The sequence below is a fragment of the Fundulus heteroclitus genome, chromosome 18, assembly GCF_011125445.2.
Source record: "Fundulus heteroclitus isolate FHET01 chromosome 18, MU-UCD_Fhet_4.1, whole genome shotgun sequence".
Lineage (NCBI taxonomy): Eukaryota > Metazoa > Chordata > Actinopteri > Cyprinodontiformes > Fundulidae > Fundulus > Fundulus heteroclitus.
In genome coordinates, this window is record NC_046378.1 from 10,540,681 (window position 1) to 10,558,301 (window position 17,621).

Sequence of the window (17,621 nt, forward strand, 5' to 3'; positions counted from 1 at the left end):
ATTTTTTTTTTTTTTTTTTTGCAAACTTGGCTGTGTTTTGTCAGAAAACTTTCTACCTCAAACACACAAGGTCCTTCCAGACGCTTCATTGTCGACCTTCCCCCCTCGTTTCATTTTTTGCCTAGAATGTGAGTGCAAGCAAATTCTCCTCTCAGAGCCAGAGTTGGCTGCCTTGGCCTCAGCTATTGCCACACCTCGTTTTAATCAGGCTCTGGGAGTGAAATATAGCCCTGGCAAGAATTCTGTCCCGAGCTCCATTCATCTGGTTTCAATCTTCTCTCCGCCCTCGGATGTGGCCGTGTGGGCATTCCTTTTCTAGACGTGGGGGTGGGAAGACTTGGTACTGAGAAGCACAAAGGGCAGGCTTATTTGTCTGAAGGTGTGTGCATGTGTGTGTGCTTGTGTGTGTGTGGTTCACTGATAGAAGCCCGCAACAAAAAGTTTAGTTAAACTTAGAAAAGAAGGATGAGTTTTTTGATAACCTGTAAAAAAAGAGTTAGTTGTAAATAGGCTGGTAGGTGAATAGAAGTGTAATGACAGTAAATACATCATGAAATGTTCTAATGTTGTCACCTTAAATTTCAGTCAATTTTATTGGGATTTTTTGTGACAGACCAACACATACGAGCATGTAGCTGTGAAGTGGAAAGAAAACGATGCAAGGCATCTCCAACCTTCTTACAAATCAAAATATTTGTTGTGCATTTGTAATAAAGTGAACGTATCATGCAAAACTGTCTTTTTTCAGCCCAGAAAAATGTATTGTAGTCAGCCCAGGTGCTGTGTATATATCTTTATATTGTGTTTCAGTCATATTTTTCAAGCGAATCAGTGTTCTCTGTTCTCTATTAAGTTTTTTGAACAGTCCTGTCACATTATTTGCTGCGGAGCTGCTAAACAATGCCATGGACTTCCGGTTAACCAATTTCGCAAATCCACCATTTTTATTTTCCGCTGTAAATTCTGTAGTACAAGCTCAAAGATTCTGAGCTACAAGTAGATAAGTGAAAATGTTTGTGTGTTTGGTGTATTAACCCACACAATTCATTACACTGCCCTCCAGCATAGAATACAAAAATGGCTGAACGGGGTGGAGTGGAATGCTCTGATTTAAAGAGACAGCACCAAAATGATCTCTCAAAGCACTTTGCACCACAGCCACATTCACCCAGTCACACTCGCAAATGTGCAAGCATTCAAATGTCGATACGCAGATCGGTAGGCAACTTGAGCTTAAGTGCCTTGCCCAGGGCACATCGACAATTGGCAGGAGGAAGCTGGAATCGAATCCACAACTTTTGGATCCACATCCAGTCAAACGCTTTAATGTATGTAGCTGTAACATGAAAAAAACACTAAAAACTCCAAGGGTATAAATACTTTAACAGGGCTCTTCCTCCAGGAAAACAAAAATGGCAGGTTTAGGCCATACTTGATTTCATAGTTGATCTTTAAAAAGTCCTTTATGTTTCAAAGTCACTCTGATTCACATACATGGCCTGTGCTATAGCTTAAATTAGACAAATCCCAACGGGACTCCACATCACTGTGCATCTTTGTGCGTTGCTACATGCAGAGATACACTGCAGCTGTGTTGTACATGGGTGCTGTTTATCTGAAGCAAGCAAACAAAAAGAAAAGCTTTGGGTTTTGCATGAATGGCCTTACCTAATCATAAGAACAGATGGTAGCTTGATCTATGAGCTCCCCAAAGTGAAGCCTTTTCTGGAAGCCTTGCAGCCCATGCTGCCCTCCTCAGCCATCACAAAGATAATGCTTTTGACTCTTTCAACTCCCCTAAAAAGTATTTCAGGTTACAGATGCTGAAGCAGACGTTACATGTGCCTCCACTATTGGGAGATGGCCATTGCTGTGTCCTTTGCAGCCATGAGTTTTAGATGGGTAGGTTACTTCTTTGTCCTTCGGAGCGGCATTAGAAGCATGAACAATGTCGTCTGGGGCATTCCGAGTTTTATTATTTTTCACCTAGCTGATCAAGTAAGAAGATGTGGTCAGATGCATACCGTAGGGCTGACAGCAGCACTAATATGTCTGACGTACAGCACCACGGCTGGGCGGATGGAGACAGCGAGTCAGAGTCCCGTCTGTTTTCAATTAGCCAATGAAATGTACAACATGGGAGCTGCCCTGTTGCGATCAGCTTCTATTTTCCCTCGGATCCAGAGGAGTAAATTAGCGTCACTGCCGATAGAGGCCTTACCATCAGACCCCAGGTGAACTCGGGACTGTAGACTTTGACAAATAATTGCAGTGACCTAAACATCGGAGGTAAATCTGTGTGCGCAGGGAGGCGAGAATGCAGAGGAGAAAAGGAAGGAAAGTGTGCAGAATCCGCGCACGCGCCTGACTATATGAGCTCACAAAATGAAACGCTTACATGTCCAGACTGGAAGTATCTTCCACTGCCTCTGAAGCTCAACTTTAATGTGGCTCCAAATATAGTTCTAGCTGTAGGCTTGTTTTCTGGCCGTTCCCCTTGTTTTCCACGTGTCTTCATACTGAACCATAAAGCCCACTGGAGCTTCATTTTTTTTTTTTTTTTTTTTGTCTTCCCACAAGTCGTTAAAGCCTGTTCTGAAACTCCGCAGGGTTATTGAATTGTGTTTAATAAAAGTCGAGGGTGTAGTGCTTTCCAGAGCAAGAGGTGGATAGTATTTTAAGTTTCCATCGGTTTCACACCATTGTAAAGCATCCATCATCAGGATGACCACGGTACATTCCACTTCCTGTGCCCATACACCTAGTCAGCTCTATTTTCAACCTAATGGACATAAAAAAAATTGCATATTGCAGCAAAATGGACTTGGTAGCACAAAAGCGTATTAAGTATTGATCCGCTGATGTCAGTGCCCATGTCCAGGCGCTCCAACAATGTGAGAGGAGTTCATTCACATGCTTGCCAACCACAAATTGAGATTAGACCACATAAATAACTAGGGAAATTGGGGACCATTTTGTGAACAGAGAAGGACGCTCACATTTACCTGAGGTTGTGAGAGGGAACGGTTGTACATCTAATATACTCAGTGTGGGCTTTTTGGCTGTTTTTCTTATATGCATATTATATATATAACAGCTAGCCCATCTGTCCGCACCCCAAAGGTGCTTAGCTGGTTTGATATACACCAGTACCAATGCCCAACTGGAAAGATTTAACTCGATCAGCAGCAGGCAAACCTGTCTTCTGCAGTGTTTTTAATGAATACGGCTCATCTTGTTTCTCGCCATGCCATCTGTCAGGTATGCAGGGTCAGGCAAAGCTTGATCTCAGCAAAAATGTTCCACTGAGTTGTCTATGGAGAATTCTGAGATGCCTTTTAAAGTATATCTATATTCTTCTACTTGTACTTGCCAAAGTACAAAAAAATACTTGGAAAAAGCATTCATAAACCTTAGTTTGTGTCACAACAACAATAAACCTCAATGGTTTATACTGGGATTCTATCTGATTGTCCACTGCAAAGTGAAATGGATGGACAAAAAGATGGTTTTCAAAATATGTTTTGCAAAAATCTAAAATGGGTGGCCAGCATATGAATTTTAATTTCTAAGTGACATTCATTACCTTCAGAAGTTGTGTAATCTCAGTGTAACACAGCCATTCTGCGAAAGCCTCAGATGTTTGAGCAAAGAACAGTTCAGGGATTTAGTTGTGGAGCTGTTCAAAGCAGTGTTAGGTTGTAAAATACTGTCCCAAGCTTTAAACACCCACCAGAGCGCCATTCAATTCACGAAAATAGAAAGAGTTTGGCAGAACAGCAAACCAGCCAAGACATGAGCGTCTACATAAAACGAGAGGCATGATAAGGCGGGCATTAACAAGAGAAGCAGCTAAGAGGCCTATAAAACTCTGGAGGGACTGCAGAGACCCACAGCTCAGGTGGGAGAATTTATTCACAAGTTAATTTTCATTAAATATTAACACACTCCACACATCTGGCAAAAAAATCGAAGGTTCCTTTTAAAGTTTTTCATAAGCTATGTAGCAGACACAGACACTAGGCCAAAGGTCAACTTTTTCGCCTGCATGCAAGAAACTTACATTTATCACAGAATACTAGCACTGCAGCTCACCCTGAAAACAGCCGCCCCATATTGATGCATGTTGGTGGCAGCATCACGCCGAATGGAGATCTATTTCTTCAGCTGTTTCTTCAGCTCTGAGTTGGTCAGAGTTGATGGGAAGATCAATGGATGTAAATTCCTGAAGTATTGACAAAAACCTGTTTGAGACTGGATAAAAAGAAAAACTGTGACAAAAAAAATCAATTTGTAGATGTCTTGGCTGGGACATTGCCCAGAAGACTTGCAGCTGTGACTGCAGCAAAAGGTGGTTCTAGAAAGCTCAAAACAATGTTTTTTGTTTTTTTTTCCAGATTCTAATTTGTAATTATAGAAAAATAATAAAAACCTTTCTTTTCATTTCACAATAATGCAATAATGCATTAAACAAACGACATTTGTGATTGTGACGCGACACAATGCAAACAGGTTCCAGGGCATGAACACTTCTTCAAGGCACTGTATGGTAGTGCTAAAAAGAGATCAAACTTGGGACTGAGGCGGTTTGTGCCCTGAAAAACATTTAAAAAGTTTTTTTTTTTGTTTTTTGTTTTTGCAGGAAAAAAAGAGAAAGTTTTCCTTCTGAAACAAATGAGATTCAGTCCAGGCAAAATGCAATCTCCCTAACCGGATTTGGAGTTGTTTTCTTTTGATAACCCATATTTGCTTACTTTGAAACAAATCAATTGTTTTCTCCTCGGCTTTAGATCTGTACGCTGACAAAAATGAGTTTCAGCAAAAACTTCATGGGCAGCAGCATAACTAAAGTGTTTTATTCAGAATTAATTTTTTTTTTTTTTTTTAGAAATGAGCCCATATGTGAAGGGACATTCTCTCCTGTCCTCCTTTAATACATGTTCTCAGTGGGAAACAGCAGGTTTAGTCAAGACTGTGTGCATGTGCTGCAGGGTAGATTTGCCCTTTTCACAAACACATTGCATGCATACCCACATGCATCCAGACGTACACACCTTTAGTCGCCTTGGTGATAAGTTTCATAAAGATGTTAACTCCCCTTCTCCTTCGTCGCCTATCTCACAGATATGGGGACGCTCATGCAGAACAAACTGACTCTCCATACATGCTGGTTTGTTTAGGCTTTGCCAGATGTTTGGACAATTTGTTGCTTCGTAGAGAGGTCACTGTCCAAGCTCCCTTTTAACTGAGGCGTGCTATCTGGTACAAAGCAGACCACTTGACATTTGGACTTTTTGTTCACTTGATACACATTAAAGGGAGGAAAATATGTTTTTTCACCCTCCAGTGGATGTAAGCCTGTGAATGTTTCAGCAGCATAAACTTCTAAACATCTACCAGCAGAGTAATGTAATTAACATTCAAAATGAAGACCTTCTTTTTAAAAACGATGATTTAAATATATATAAATATATATATATATATGCATTTTTTAGTTACTTGACAACAAAAGCTGCCATTTCACAATAGAGTCGAGTTAAAGTTGCTGGTATGCTATCACCCTTTCAGTCTTGTTATAAGGGAACTAAAAGAACTTAAAATTTGTATTTAAATGTATTAGCTCTTGATTTGAGCAGGTAAATAAGATTATCTGACAATGAAAAGAGTATTTTTACCCATAAAATAAGATAATTAGATATAGTCTACTTGAAATAAGATGGTGGAGATGAGTTGTTCCTATTTTAAGTGCAAAAGTCTTATTCCATCTGCAGATGGAATCATTTAAACTTGCATACAACAAGGACAAACACACTCATTTCAAGAAATGTTTATTTACTTTTAGTTCCCTTTTTGCTGCATACACATCAGCTGTAGTTGTTTTGACTAATGCAAAACTATATTAGGAAGGTAAAAGGAAACATTCGTTTCGTATCAGCCATGGTGGATGGTGGTGAATACATTTTGGCCAAAAAGTGTTGTTCTTGATAAGATGCTTTTGTTCTTTTGGACAGTTTCAGGCTAAAACAGGAAGATTTATGGAGCAGCCAGAGCATCTTGGACAGCTGCACCCATGAGTGTGGGTGATGCCACATTGATAAGATGTGTATAGCCATGTAAGCAGGTTTCATCGCTTTTTTCACTCCCTTGGGGAAGGGCATAATTAGCTCCCCTCACCCCCCATCGTCCCTGCATCCATATTTTGCACAGGGAAATATGGAATACTTTGGGGGAATTAAAAGTGCTTGTTGCAAAACTAATTTTGGATCTATTTTTGGGATGAGTCGGCGGAATGATATTGCTATCGCTCAACATGACAGCGATGACAAGGCCATGAAAGGGATGCTAATGAAGGCAATAAAAGCAGCACAAGGTGAACATTTACCACAGGGGCTTACATTATTCAGACCTACAGTACATGGTATTAATCTATTTTTTTCCTATTCCCATCGGTCCTTCTCCTTTTCCCATTTGCTTCCCTTCCAGGTTCAAAGGATTATTGTGTAAAGGATACTTGCTCTGTTTTCCCATCTTTAGTTCCAAGCATCTCTCCTCCAGCCACATATATTCTCATCAAAGATGAAGATGAAAGAATTCTCTTTTTCAATATGAGTAGAGTCATTATTTTATGGTCATCATAGTAAACACTTGTGCTAATTTTAGAAGTTAAAAAACCGAATGCCCCAGTTCAGTAATCTAAAAGAAGGACCCTGCCTCTTAATTGTTTTACATATTTGCATCGGTTTTCTGTCTCAAATAATGTAACGGCAAATAGAGCATTTAGCGGGGCTTTTGTTCAGTTTTGTTGGATTTGTCTTTATTCTTCAAATTGAAGCTATTTGTAAAATAATCTGAATTTATGAAGCCAGTCTTACTTATCAAATAATTGTGAAAGGTTAACTTTTTTAGGTGTCACAACCCAGCGCCAGTCTTTGGCGTCATTTACTGTCAATGTGCTGGGCTTATACGCTGAAATACCTTATTTTTTTCCCAGTCCATTGCCTTTATTCCACCAAAAAGTAGTCGTAGACACAACAATTTAAAGCGATAGACCTTTAGTGGGGAAAAAAAACTCAAACACTGCCTTTGCCAGTGTATCTTTGCACTGAAAGGGAAATGACAAACTCAAATCATCTGGTTCGGATCAGTGACTATTTTTAATGCAGAATTATTTTAAAAAACATTTCATGTTTGAAACTTTAAATCATTCCCTCTAACCCTCATATTATTTAGTAATCTGGGTGATGGATAAGTCTTTCCATCCACTCCTACTTGAAATGATAATATTAAAAATATACGAGAACAGTAACTAAAAATGTTTATTATTCAACTCAGGAACAGAGGTGTGCCAAATGGGGGCCAGAAGTTAGGAAACTTCGTTTCAGAAATGTTATAAGACAAATGTTAATGTAAATGATATTTACATTAACATTAATAGCATTTAGTATGGTCACAGATTGGAAGAAGATAGATTTTCTGGAACTTGTCAAGGCTGTTTTTGTCCTGCATTTCCATCTTGAACCTTTGTTTTGGGTGATCAAAACAAATAACCCAAATCTGGCCTTTTTTTAACCCAACAGTGTTTAGTCTTCAATGTCTCATCATTACATATTTTGAATGTTTTGATTTTGTTTGCACTTCGAGCGAACTAATAACAAATTCTGTTGCAATAAAGATGGTAAGGTGTTATACGCAAAGTGCTTTTAGGCTAATGTGAGGTTTTACTGCTTCATCTGCAATCCTTGTTAACAACTATACAGTTTTATCAACAAAAGATCTGTGTCAGCAGATAGGGGTTGCTGGGTGCAAGGCAAGCAGGATTACAGGTTTTGTCCCTTTAAAGACCCAGCCTAACTTCTAAATTGAAGAAAAAGAGGCCTTTTAAATTTCATAAGGGCAACAAATTCATGAGGAGGCCCTTGAAACTAAAGACGAGTGCAGTCAGCCATATACTGAACATGCATTTTAATAGTGCATGATAATATTTAGCTCGTTTAGCCCATAAGAAGTTGTTTATTGACTGTGAGAACATGAAAGTAGAGTTGATGTTGGTTATGTTTTTTTTTTCCTTCCAACTATTCGACTGAAACATCTGAAGAAGTGTGCATGTGTGTGTTCTTCAAAAGAGGGGGAAAGAAACTCAACATTTCTGTAAACTTTGTGTGTATTTATAGAGTGTGTGCCATACAATTGAATAGAGAGTCCAGGTCTCACAACAGTAGATGGATAAAGTAAAACAAAGGCTGTAAAACAACACGCTGAGCTCTGAGTTATTTCGCTGCAGCCTCATGCCGTATGCTCCTCTCAGCATGTCCCCAAGTCAGCTAAAAAAAAAAAAAAAAAAAAAAAAACATCCAGCTTGGTGTCAGCAGTAAGAATGGATGAATTGTATTTGCATTTGCCATGTGAATTTTTGCTAGCTGCATGCATCAAACTCAAACAGCCGCCTGTCCCCTTGATTCTGTGTATTAGCATCCATTCCCTGAGATGCCTGGTAATTACAGAAGATGAGCTGTTCTGGCACAAATTGGAGGTAATTGTTTTGCACGTTGCAGTGAGACTCCAAGTGTCACTCAAACGTCACTGGAGTGTGTTTGCCTGAAATTACTATAGGTATGTGCACTGAGGCACCAGTGTCGTTGCTGAAAGTTACTTCGATCTGACGTGCGACTGGGTAGTTGTTGATTTGTCTTCGCAAAGGAGCGCGCTTCCCATAATTGATACATCATGCACAGGGACAGGTACACTTCTCTCTGTGTTGTAGGTGTGTGCACGGAGAAACTAGCACAAACGAGAAGTAGTGATCTAGATACCTCCAACCGTTTTTTTCTATATTTGTCCTGTAGGTTTCCTGTGTCTAAAACCACCTTTGTGATGGTATAATCCTTCCTCCACGGCAGTGACTTAGCCTGGCGTGAGAGCTCAAAATAAGGCAATGCACCATTCCTCCCTCCCCTCCCTCGGCCCATTTTTTTTTTTCTGTCCCTTCATTCTCCCTTTCTGATCTGCTGTGTTTGAGTACCAGAGGTCATAAAGCTTTGGACATGGCAAAGGCTCCAGCCAGGCCGATGTGCTGACTGGGGGGATCTGGGGCTTGACTTTGGGGCAGTGTGAAAGATCCAGGCCTGTCTTGTTTGTCTGTCTGTCCGTCTCGCTGGCTACACTATAATGAGATTGCAGGGTTCTGTAAGGCGGATTTACTGGAGCACAACTCCCCCTAGGGCCTTTTCATAGAAATTGGTTCCTCCATATTTCACCCAAGCTTCTCACTCTCTCTCCTGCTTTGTCAAACGTGTCTATCTTTCTCCCTCACACCCTCTCTCTTTCTAAAACCTCTGATGTTAGCTCCCACTTTTGTTAATTATGATATGGTGCTTTCCTTTCTTTCTGAGGGCAAAGATTGAAACTTTCCACAAAGCACACGGCTTATCCAAAAGCAGGGAGAAAAGAAGACACAATGGAAGAGAAAGTGGGATAGAGGATTTGGGATGGGATGTGGCACCAATACCCTATCCCAAGGCCTCTCCACATTTATCTTCCCTTCAAGATGGCCACATTCGTTTTGATGGCCTCTCTCAAGTCCGCGTGGAATCTCATAAAAATGCATGAATGCATACATGCAACTGTGACGAGGAATAATTTCCAAGCCGATGCTGAAAAGGTTCCAGTTTTTATTGTCTCCCAGTGACTTTGCTGCAAATTGAAAGCCAAGGTCATAAAGCCATGCAAGAATTTTCATAGCATGTGTGCAAAATGTTCCACCGAGATGAGTTCTGTGGGGTTACACTGTTGATGTTTACCCACATGGTGTGGTCTCGCAGTCCAGCCAGCCCAGCTGTGCACATTGAGAATGGGGCCAATTCAAATACATCTCAGACTAACATCAGCGCAACGTTTTTTGGAAAGACGCCACGTTATCCCCTCCGTCGTAGAAAAGCTTATCTGCCTCATCATAAATAGTTAGAGGACAGTACACCCTTTAACTAGTAAATATTATTCCCAATGTTGACATATGCCATTGTGAGTAAACCATCTGTAACACTCTCTAAGGATGGGAAGTCATCATTCCTCTGGACTGTCAAGTAACCCTGGATGAAAAATCTAAACTTTCCTGGGTCATGTAAACACTTCAAGATACGCTCTTGTGTTGCGAATCAATAGCTTAGGTTGCAAAACATGATAAATAAGGTAAGATGAGACCACCTACTCAGCAGTGAGCTAAGCCCCGGGTTGCTAATTAGTGCAGGGGCACTGATTACAGAGGCTTGTCTAAAGAGCTGCAGGGAGACTGTGGGTACAGGTTTCCCAGCAGACCTCTCTGCCACCACCAAACATTAACTCGCACCATTAGGTCGAACCAGCTGTGCTTGCACACATGGTCTGAGTATTTTCGCTCCCGAGAGTTTGTTGCACTGAAAAGCCCTCTCTCCCTTTTTTTTGATCTCCAAACCAATATTGGCGGGGAACCCACAAGATGAATGACCCTGCAAATGTGGCATTAAAAAGTCATAAACATGAACACCTTCAGGGCTTAGAGGTTCCTCAATGAGGGGGTGGCCCATTTTTTTTTCCTTGGTAATATTTGAACTGATAAGAACAGCTGGGCCAGAGGAAAAGAAACGGCTCAGTGATTTATCCTGTTACTCTTGTGTTGGGGAATAGACAGAGAAGCAAACGTGTCCAAATCATTGATGGAACAATTAGAAACCTTTAGCTGTTCTGCTGTTTCTGACATTTTGTAAACCATCTAGCATTAGTAACTCTAAACCCAAGTCTCCAAGAGATTGTAGATCCTTAACTTAACTTGAGGTTTCCTAAAAGGCTTCCAACATTTCTATATCTGGCACACATAGAGGATGAAAGCTCAAACGGATGAAACAGAGTACATTCAGTCTTCTTGATATTGACTGCAGTCGTCTCGGGGTAAATTTTCTACTTCACCAATTGGATGAAATGTCCCAAAGTCAGGTACTAATTGCACTTTTATGAAAGAGGTCATAAAATGAACGACAGACATGCCTCGGCAGAAAATGCAGTTTCCTTTTCAGTCGTTTCTTACAACTTTGGTACTTCCTTCCATCTCTTTTCAACACGCTTCTCTGGTACTGAAAATAGCTACATTTAAATGGTTTTCTCTCAGTCACAACGTCAACACTGAAAAGAGTTGTGGTTAGCATGACCTTATGCTGTTTAGGTATGGTGAGCGAAAAACAATCAGGTGTTTGAGTGTATGACCGGCCAGCCATTGGTCAGGTCGATCAGCCAGTGTCATAGTGTATCTATGGTGCGCAATTTCTATTTCAATCTTAGTCATGGGAAACTTTTGCTTAAAGTGGATGACTCTTAACTCACAAAGTTGAGACAGAATTTGAACGAAACTTTAGAAACTATTGATGTCCACTGTGCAGAAGCAGGAAGGAAGGGGGTTTCTTTCTTTTCCACTGTGTCCTACATCAGCACTGACTCATTGGTTTCACAGTGCAGTGCTGACATTTTTATTGGCCCAGAGATCACTTATGGGGCAGGGTGTTGGCTCCTGTGAGGTTGGACCAGTAAACAAGTGGACAGGGGCCCAGTGAGGCCTGGCCTTCTGAGGAACATTTGACAACCCGTGATTATGTCTGCTGCATACAAAGGCATTTTAACTGTCAGTGTGTCCCAGCTGAGTCACACAGTGGACCAAGATCTGTCAAAAAACAACATGATGTGAATCCCATGCATGATGCTCACCTATTATCTGGTTAGCATTTTAGTTCCAGAGAAACTGATAAGAATGGGAAACTTTGATACATTTAATTTCAGGAACTACCCATGTGGTTGTCTCATTTGGTATTTTACTAAAAGCTGGACTATTAGGCATGAGTTCATGCAGGCAAAAAGGGACATTACATTTGTGTGTATAAGATTAGCTTAACTCTGCAGCATTGGGTGCTCTATTGTACCAACTGGAGGGAGTCAAATATCTCACAGATGCATTGCCCATTCTGGATCATGAGTATCACATGGCAACACACACACACACACACACACACACACACACAATCCATAGTGTTAGCTTCCAGCTAACCCCAGTGACGCCTTTAGTTAATTCTTCTCAAGCCCATGGGCCTGTCCAGTATCCTCCAATAAATTAGCCTCGATGGTCAACCCACAAGCCCGGCTAATCTTGCCAGTGCCTAAAGTCATTCTTATGTGTATACATGCTTTAATAAAAAAATAAGCGCAACAGAGACTTCAATTTTGTGTGAGTTTTTGGACTGTGTGGTGTTCTGGTTATGTGCCGCATTTTTTACATTTAACTAAAGTTGTAGACAGAAGTCAGATTTGATCTTAGAACTGTTTCCACCTTGATACTAGTGTGTATGTAATGACATCATGTCAGACCACAACAACCCAAAACTCCAGCTAATGATTAGATCTTGCTAATATGTCTGTCGAACCACTTCTGCTGATAAGCCTCCTGTAAAAAATATTTTGTGCCCTTTTAGTGTTCTCTTTAGAGACGTGTAAGACATACTGCTTGTCAGCAACCATCGTTTTTTTGCTTCTTAGACAAATCTCTCTTTGCATCTTTCATTGCAATTTTCTATCTCTGTGGTTTGTTTGCTACCTAAACAACCTGTCTCTCTCATTCTAGGTTTAGGTCACTGTTCTGATCTGACATGTCACCACTTGCTTTTTCATCTTTTCATCTCTCCTCTCCCTCAGTTCTGTTCAGCCTGCTGTCAGTGGGTGCCCAGACAGAGATGAAGAAGGTTGTTGGGGACAATGCCACCTTACCATGCCACCACCAGTTCCAGTCTTCTGGCTCTCTTGATATCGAGTGGCTGCTACAGAAACCTAACTCAAAGCAGAAAGTGGTGAGATTTCTTACTGAATTTCTTTCGCTACTGTCTTATTGGACGGTTGTAAATATTTAGCTGTTATAATTGGATGAATAGTTGTGCGTTGAACATTGAGCGTTCCTTAACAAAGGAATTTGTATAATGTTGAGTCTTTTCTATTCATCCCATTTCTGTCCCCTTGTCTTGAAATTAGACAGTGTCTCTGCTGTCAGCTATATATTCCATATGGTCCAATTGCCCACAAAATGGCTACAAATGCTACACTGATTTGGGAGTAGGCCCTTAATTTTATCTTTAATTGTCCATAAACATTTAAAATGTCCATTGTGTCAAATGCATAGGTAACTTCTTGCAGTCATTCGCATTGCAAATGTGGATTCTTCTTGAAATTGCAAAAAGAAAGTAATGTTTAAAAAGCAATAGGAAATAAATAAGATAAAAAATTTCCTTGTAAAGACAGTTCTAGAAATGACTAAGTGGCTACTGTGAGATTGATACTGATAAGATAAGGACATGGTATTATGTCTTTGGATTTCACTAGCCGCAGAATACACATGGGTAATATGCTAGATGTTTTTATGCCAGAACTGCATCATCAATGTCTGCTGGTGTTGGCTATCTGCTTGGTCGCCATTACAATACATATGTCAATTCTTCACTGTTAATATGAGAAACTGAAGATATATGTGCAACTAACACTGATACAGCAGGATTTGATCCACCTCTCAACGACGTTTCGCTCTGATTTAATACTTTGATTCAACTGAAGAAAACAAGGTCTAGTCCACACCAAGCTGGATATCTGGGAAAACGGATACATTTTTAATGCGGTTATACCTTTAATCCACACATAAACACCATTTTACATGCCTAAAACCGAATGATTCTAAAGTGGAGATTTATAAATACTCCGGTTGTGGCCATTGTTATAGACTTGGCCATACAGTGAAGTAAAAATGTAATGTTGTCAAAGAGGTGCTGATTTCTATGTTGTTGTTGTGATTGACTGTGAACAATATGAGTCTAATTATTGTTAAAATGGACAAATTCACTAACCTTTGTTTATCTCTGGTTGTTTATTTCCACACACACAGCATTTCCTGTCTTTGCCTCGGTATCGAGATTTCTAAGTAAAAGCATACATGGAACATCTTAAACATTACAGCTGGTTCAGAGGCCTTTCATTTGTCTGTTTTTACAAGCACAGCTGCTCCAATATGTGGAGGTGCAAAAGGGAAAAAGCGTTTTACACAGGCACAATGCTGTTCAACATCACTTTTATTTTGAAGGATTCTGACTGGGTGACGTAGGTTTTAGCTTTGCGGTGCATAACCCCCTATGCATCTGGCATGTTTAAAACAATAGTCTATTGTGAATTTAGACACGTTTGTGTGGATGAAAGCCTTGCTAAAAACAATTCTGTGTGTACGGTATTATTTTTAAAAACAATGTGGGGAAGATATTCGTTTTTATAAATACCCTGTGTGTGTACAAGGCCTTAGATGTAAGGCAAGCAAAGAGCTATGAAACAATGCTAATCTATTGATTTGTTTTAAAAGCTTTCTTACATGTGACACCCTTCAAGTATGATTCCAGTACAATGACTTCAATTCAACAGATGTGCTCATCAGCTTTTCAGTAACGCAAAAATAGGCTGCAAAAGATCATTCTCTAGATAATGAACAATAAAGAATGAGAGGGATCCTAACCCCCTATAAATGAGAACAAATGTAAATTTACTGGAATTCTGAGGAGGCGAAATAGAAATTTAATTGTAAAATTATAAGAAATACAGCAGTAGTATAACTAAGTTCTGATGAGTATTTGATAAAAAAAGACTATAGTAATTCAAAAATAATACTTTCTGCAGATCAAAATGGCCCATAAACTAGAATTGCACACTGCTTAGCAATGTTTTTAGCCCACATGGCATAAAATAAGGTGTTTCTTTCATGAATAATTAGTGATTAACATTATCAGATTAAACTGTGGTGAACTGATGAGGTCCCCTAAACAATTTATTTTGGCACTGTGGTTCTGCTCCTTAAGAGTAAGAGTCACCACTGAGATATTTCCACAAATCCTAATAAGGAATGGAAGAATAATTAGAGCCCTGTATGACTGAGAGCGGCAAAGTGAAGATGAAGGTTAATCCAACAACATTAAAATCATACATAATTTTTAGACTTCATTATATAATCAAGACTTTCATTCAGAGGGAAAAATCAGATTGAGCCAATTTATTCATGATCAATCTCATTTAACTGTAATTTTAGTAATGACTGGCTCGTTAAATTCAAATTCACTCAAAATATCCAGTTTTTAGTATATTTTCTTTGGCTGTTCTCAGTTTGACTTTATAGTCATACAAAGTTTGTCTGATATATTATCTGATTCAGTTTGAAACCCCTTACCTTTTTAAATAAACACATTTAATAGTATTTCTGCAAACTTTTTTGTGGCATTTATTCATTTATTTTTTGTTTTGACTAAAGGGAGAGTTTAAGAACGCAGAAACTGACACTAATATCTGGAGAGATGAAAAGAGGGAATTTTTTTCTTAGATGTAAAACTGTCAAAATGGAAAAACTGTGAAATCTGGAGGAGTAAAAAGGAGCTTGGATTAAAAAAAACTAGAATAAAACAAGTGTTACATTTTAATGAACTCAGAAAAAAGCCGCCATATTGTGATGAATATTTAAAGGGACGATAACATTGAAGGCACCATTAATTAAAATCAAACATCCAAAAATTTGATTATGAGACAAAGCTTGCAGCTGAATGAATGAATTGTGTGGTGGTTTTTCTCTGCTAAAGACAGTATTTGAAAGTAATGGGCATGTTGTCAAACATTTAGCCTCTATTTAGCAGTTTAACAGGTTGCATGTGTTAATGATTCGGGACACCAGAAGTGGAGAAACAGGTTTCTGCAAAATTGCTCAAGCACTAAAAGTTTGACTCTGCTGCTTGTCACAAAGCTTATCTTCATACATACAGTTAAGCCCAAAACTATTCATACCACTAGCACATTTAGATTTAAAGCAACTTTTGTTCAACCAAGAACTTTATTTCTGATGGGAAAAAAGGCAACACAACTCGACTATATATAAGTATTGCACATTTACATTTACTTTTAAAATATCTTTGTGCTGGTTGGTAAAAACCAGCATAGAGGCCTGCAATATCAGTGGTAAGATAAAGCATAAAATAAATCGTTGCATTTAGAGTGGAATGCATTTTAAAGATACTGTGGTAAATTAACTATTGTTTCCCAGATTTAAGCTAGAGTAAGTCAACAAGTGGAGATAGGTTTTTTTTATCCAGACATTTTAATACTTTATCCCCCACCAATTTATACAAAAGATAATCCAAATCACATAAGTTGGAGGTTAAATATTATTTTTCATTAGGAAATGTGCAGGAGGGGCTATATTTGAGGTGTCAGAACATTTTCTTGCTCATGAAAATGATGCTGATCCATTCGCAGGGAGGTTCTGATAAGCCTGATAACAGATGGATTCCCTATCAGTGTCTGTTACACCTGTAAAGCTGGGTAAGTTAGACAGAAGAGTTATTACTGAAGCCTAGTATTTACCTTTTATGCAATTCACATAGCTTTATAACCCAAAATAACTTTAGCTATCAAGACTATTTTAAACTGCTTTGAATATTAAATATTGGAAATTGACCGATTTGAGAATTAGCTGAGTGGATATTTTATATCCTCAAACAAACAAATACCCAACACTTTGATTAGGGGGATGGTCCACTGAGGTGGATAGACAGGTGGACGCTATGAGCTCCAGTTCAGCATCATGCATGTTACGCTGATATAATAAAGTCAAGTAAACTGTTAAGTTAAACAGAACTATGAAAATAACTGGTAATATCCCTGTAAAAAAAGCAAACAACACATGCAATTGAGGTTTCAAGGCACCCTGAAATAATGGTAAAATAACAAGCAAACTGAAATATTCAAGTAAACAAGGGAAAGGGCTCCTTGAGCTCATCTGGTCTTACCGATCTCCACTGAAAAGAGGACTCTTGACGACTTCTGAGTCTTAGCCAGATGTAAACTGGAGCTGAAGTCCCAGACGTTAGTCCTCAGTGGGTACATGGAGAGCCCCCAGCTGTGCTCCATGTTGAAATAAGCTTGTGCCTGTTTGTAGATCCGAGTTATGTAATCTCATCCACAGCCACCGACACGTGGAATGAAATTATTAATAAATTAAACCAAAATGTTAAAAAAAGAAGAAAAATTATCATTATAGAGCCTCATTATCATTCTTTGGGAGGCATAATTGGCAATGCAAGATTAATGCATGAATGCACGACATTTGTTTATTTCACATTTATTTTAATTAAACCTGAAGAACGCAGTGGGGGAGGTGGGGGGGAGGTGGAGTGTCTCATCGAGTTTTTCAGTTCATGCTAAATAAATAAACCACCTCATTTTAATTGGAAACTACACCAACAGCCTGTGGTCATTTCGCTAAATTTTACCCCAATTCCTCACTCCCGTGGGCATTTTCAGTATCTCGGTCTCATAAGAGTGTTTGCAGCATGCACCCAGACATAACCAGAGGCATGGATACACATCGTCATATGGTGCAGTCTGCACTCACATATGTATGAGTAATAAATGTCCACAGTACATAAAAATAGCGAACAAAGTGCCCATAGGCAAGCATCTTCAAAATGTTTTCTTACGGTGCCAAGGCAGTTCACGCTTGCGCCGTAATGCGTGTCTGTTTTGCGCTCGCGGACAGCGACGTTAGA

At 39.4% G+C, this 17,621-nt stretch overlaps 1 protein-coding gene across 1 annotated transcript in view; it reads left to right on the top strand.

Moving 5' to 3' along the window:
* The window catches only part of clmpb (CXADR like membrane protein b), an 86,062-nt gene that overhangs the window by 53,920 nt on the left and 14,521 nt on the right, over positions 1-17,621 (top strand). The window contains exon 2 of the mRNA XM_036149493.1: positions 12,706-12,857. Coding sequence (XP_036005386.1) covers positions 12,706-12,857 — 152 coding nt within the window. The remainder of the gene's footprint in view (positions 1-12,705; positions 12,858-17,621) is intronic.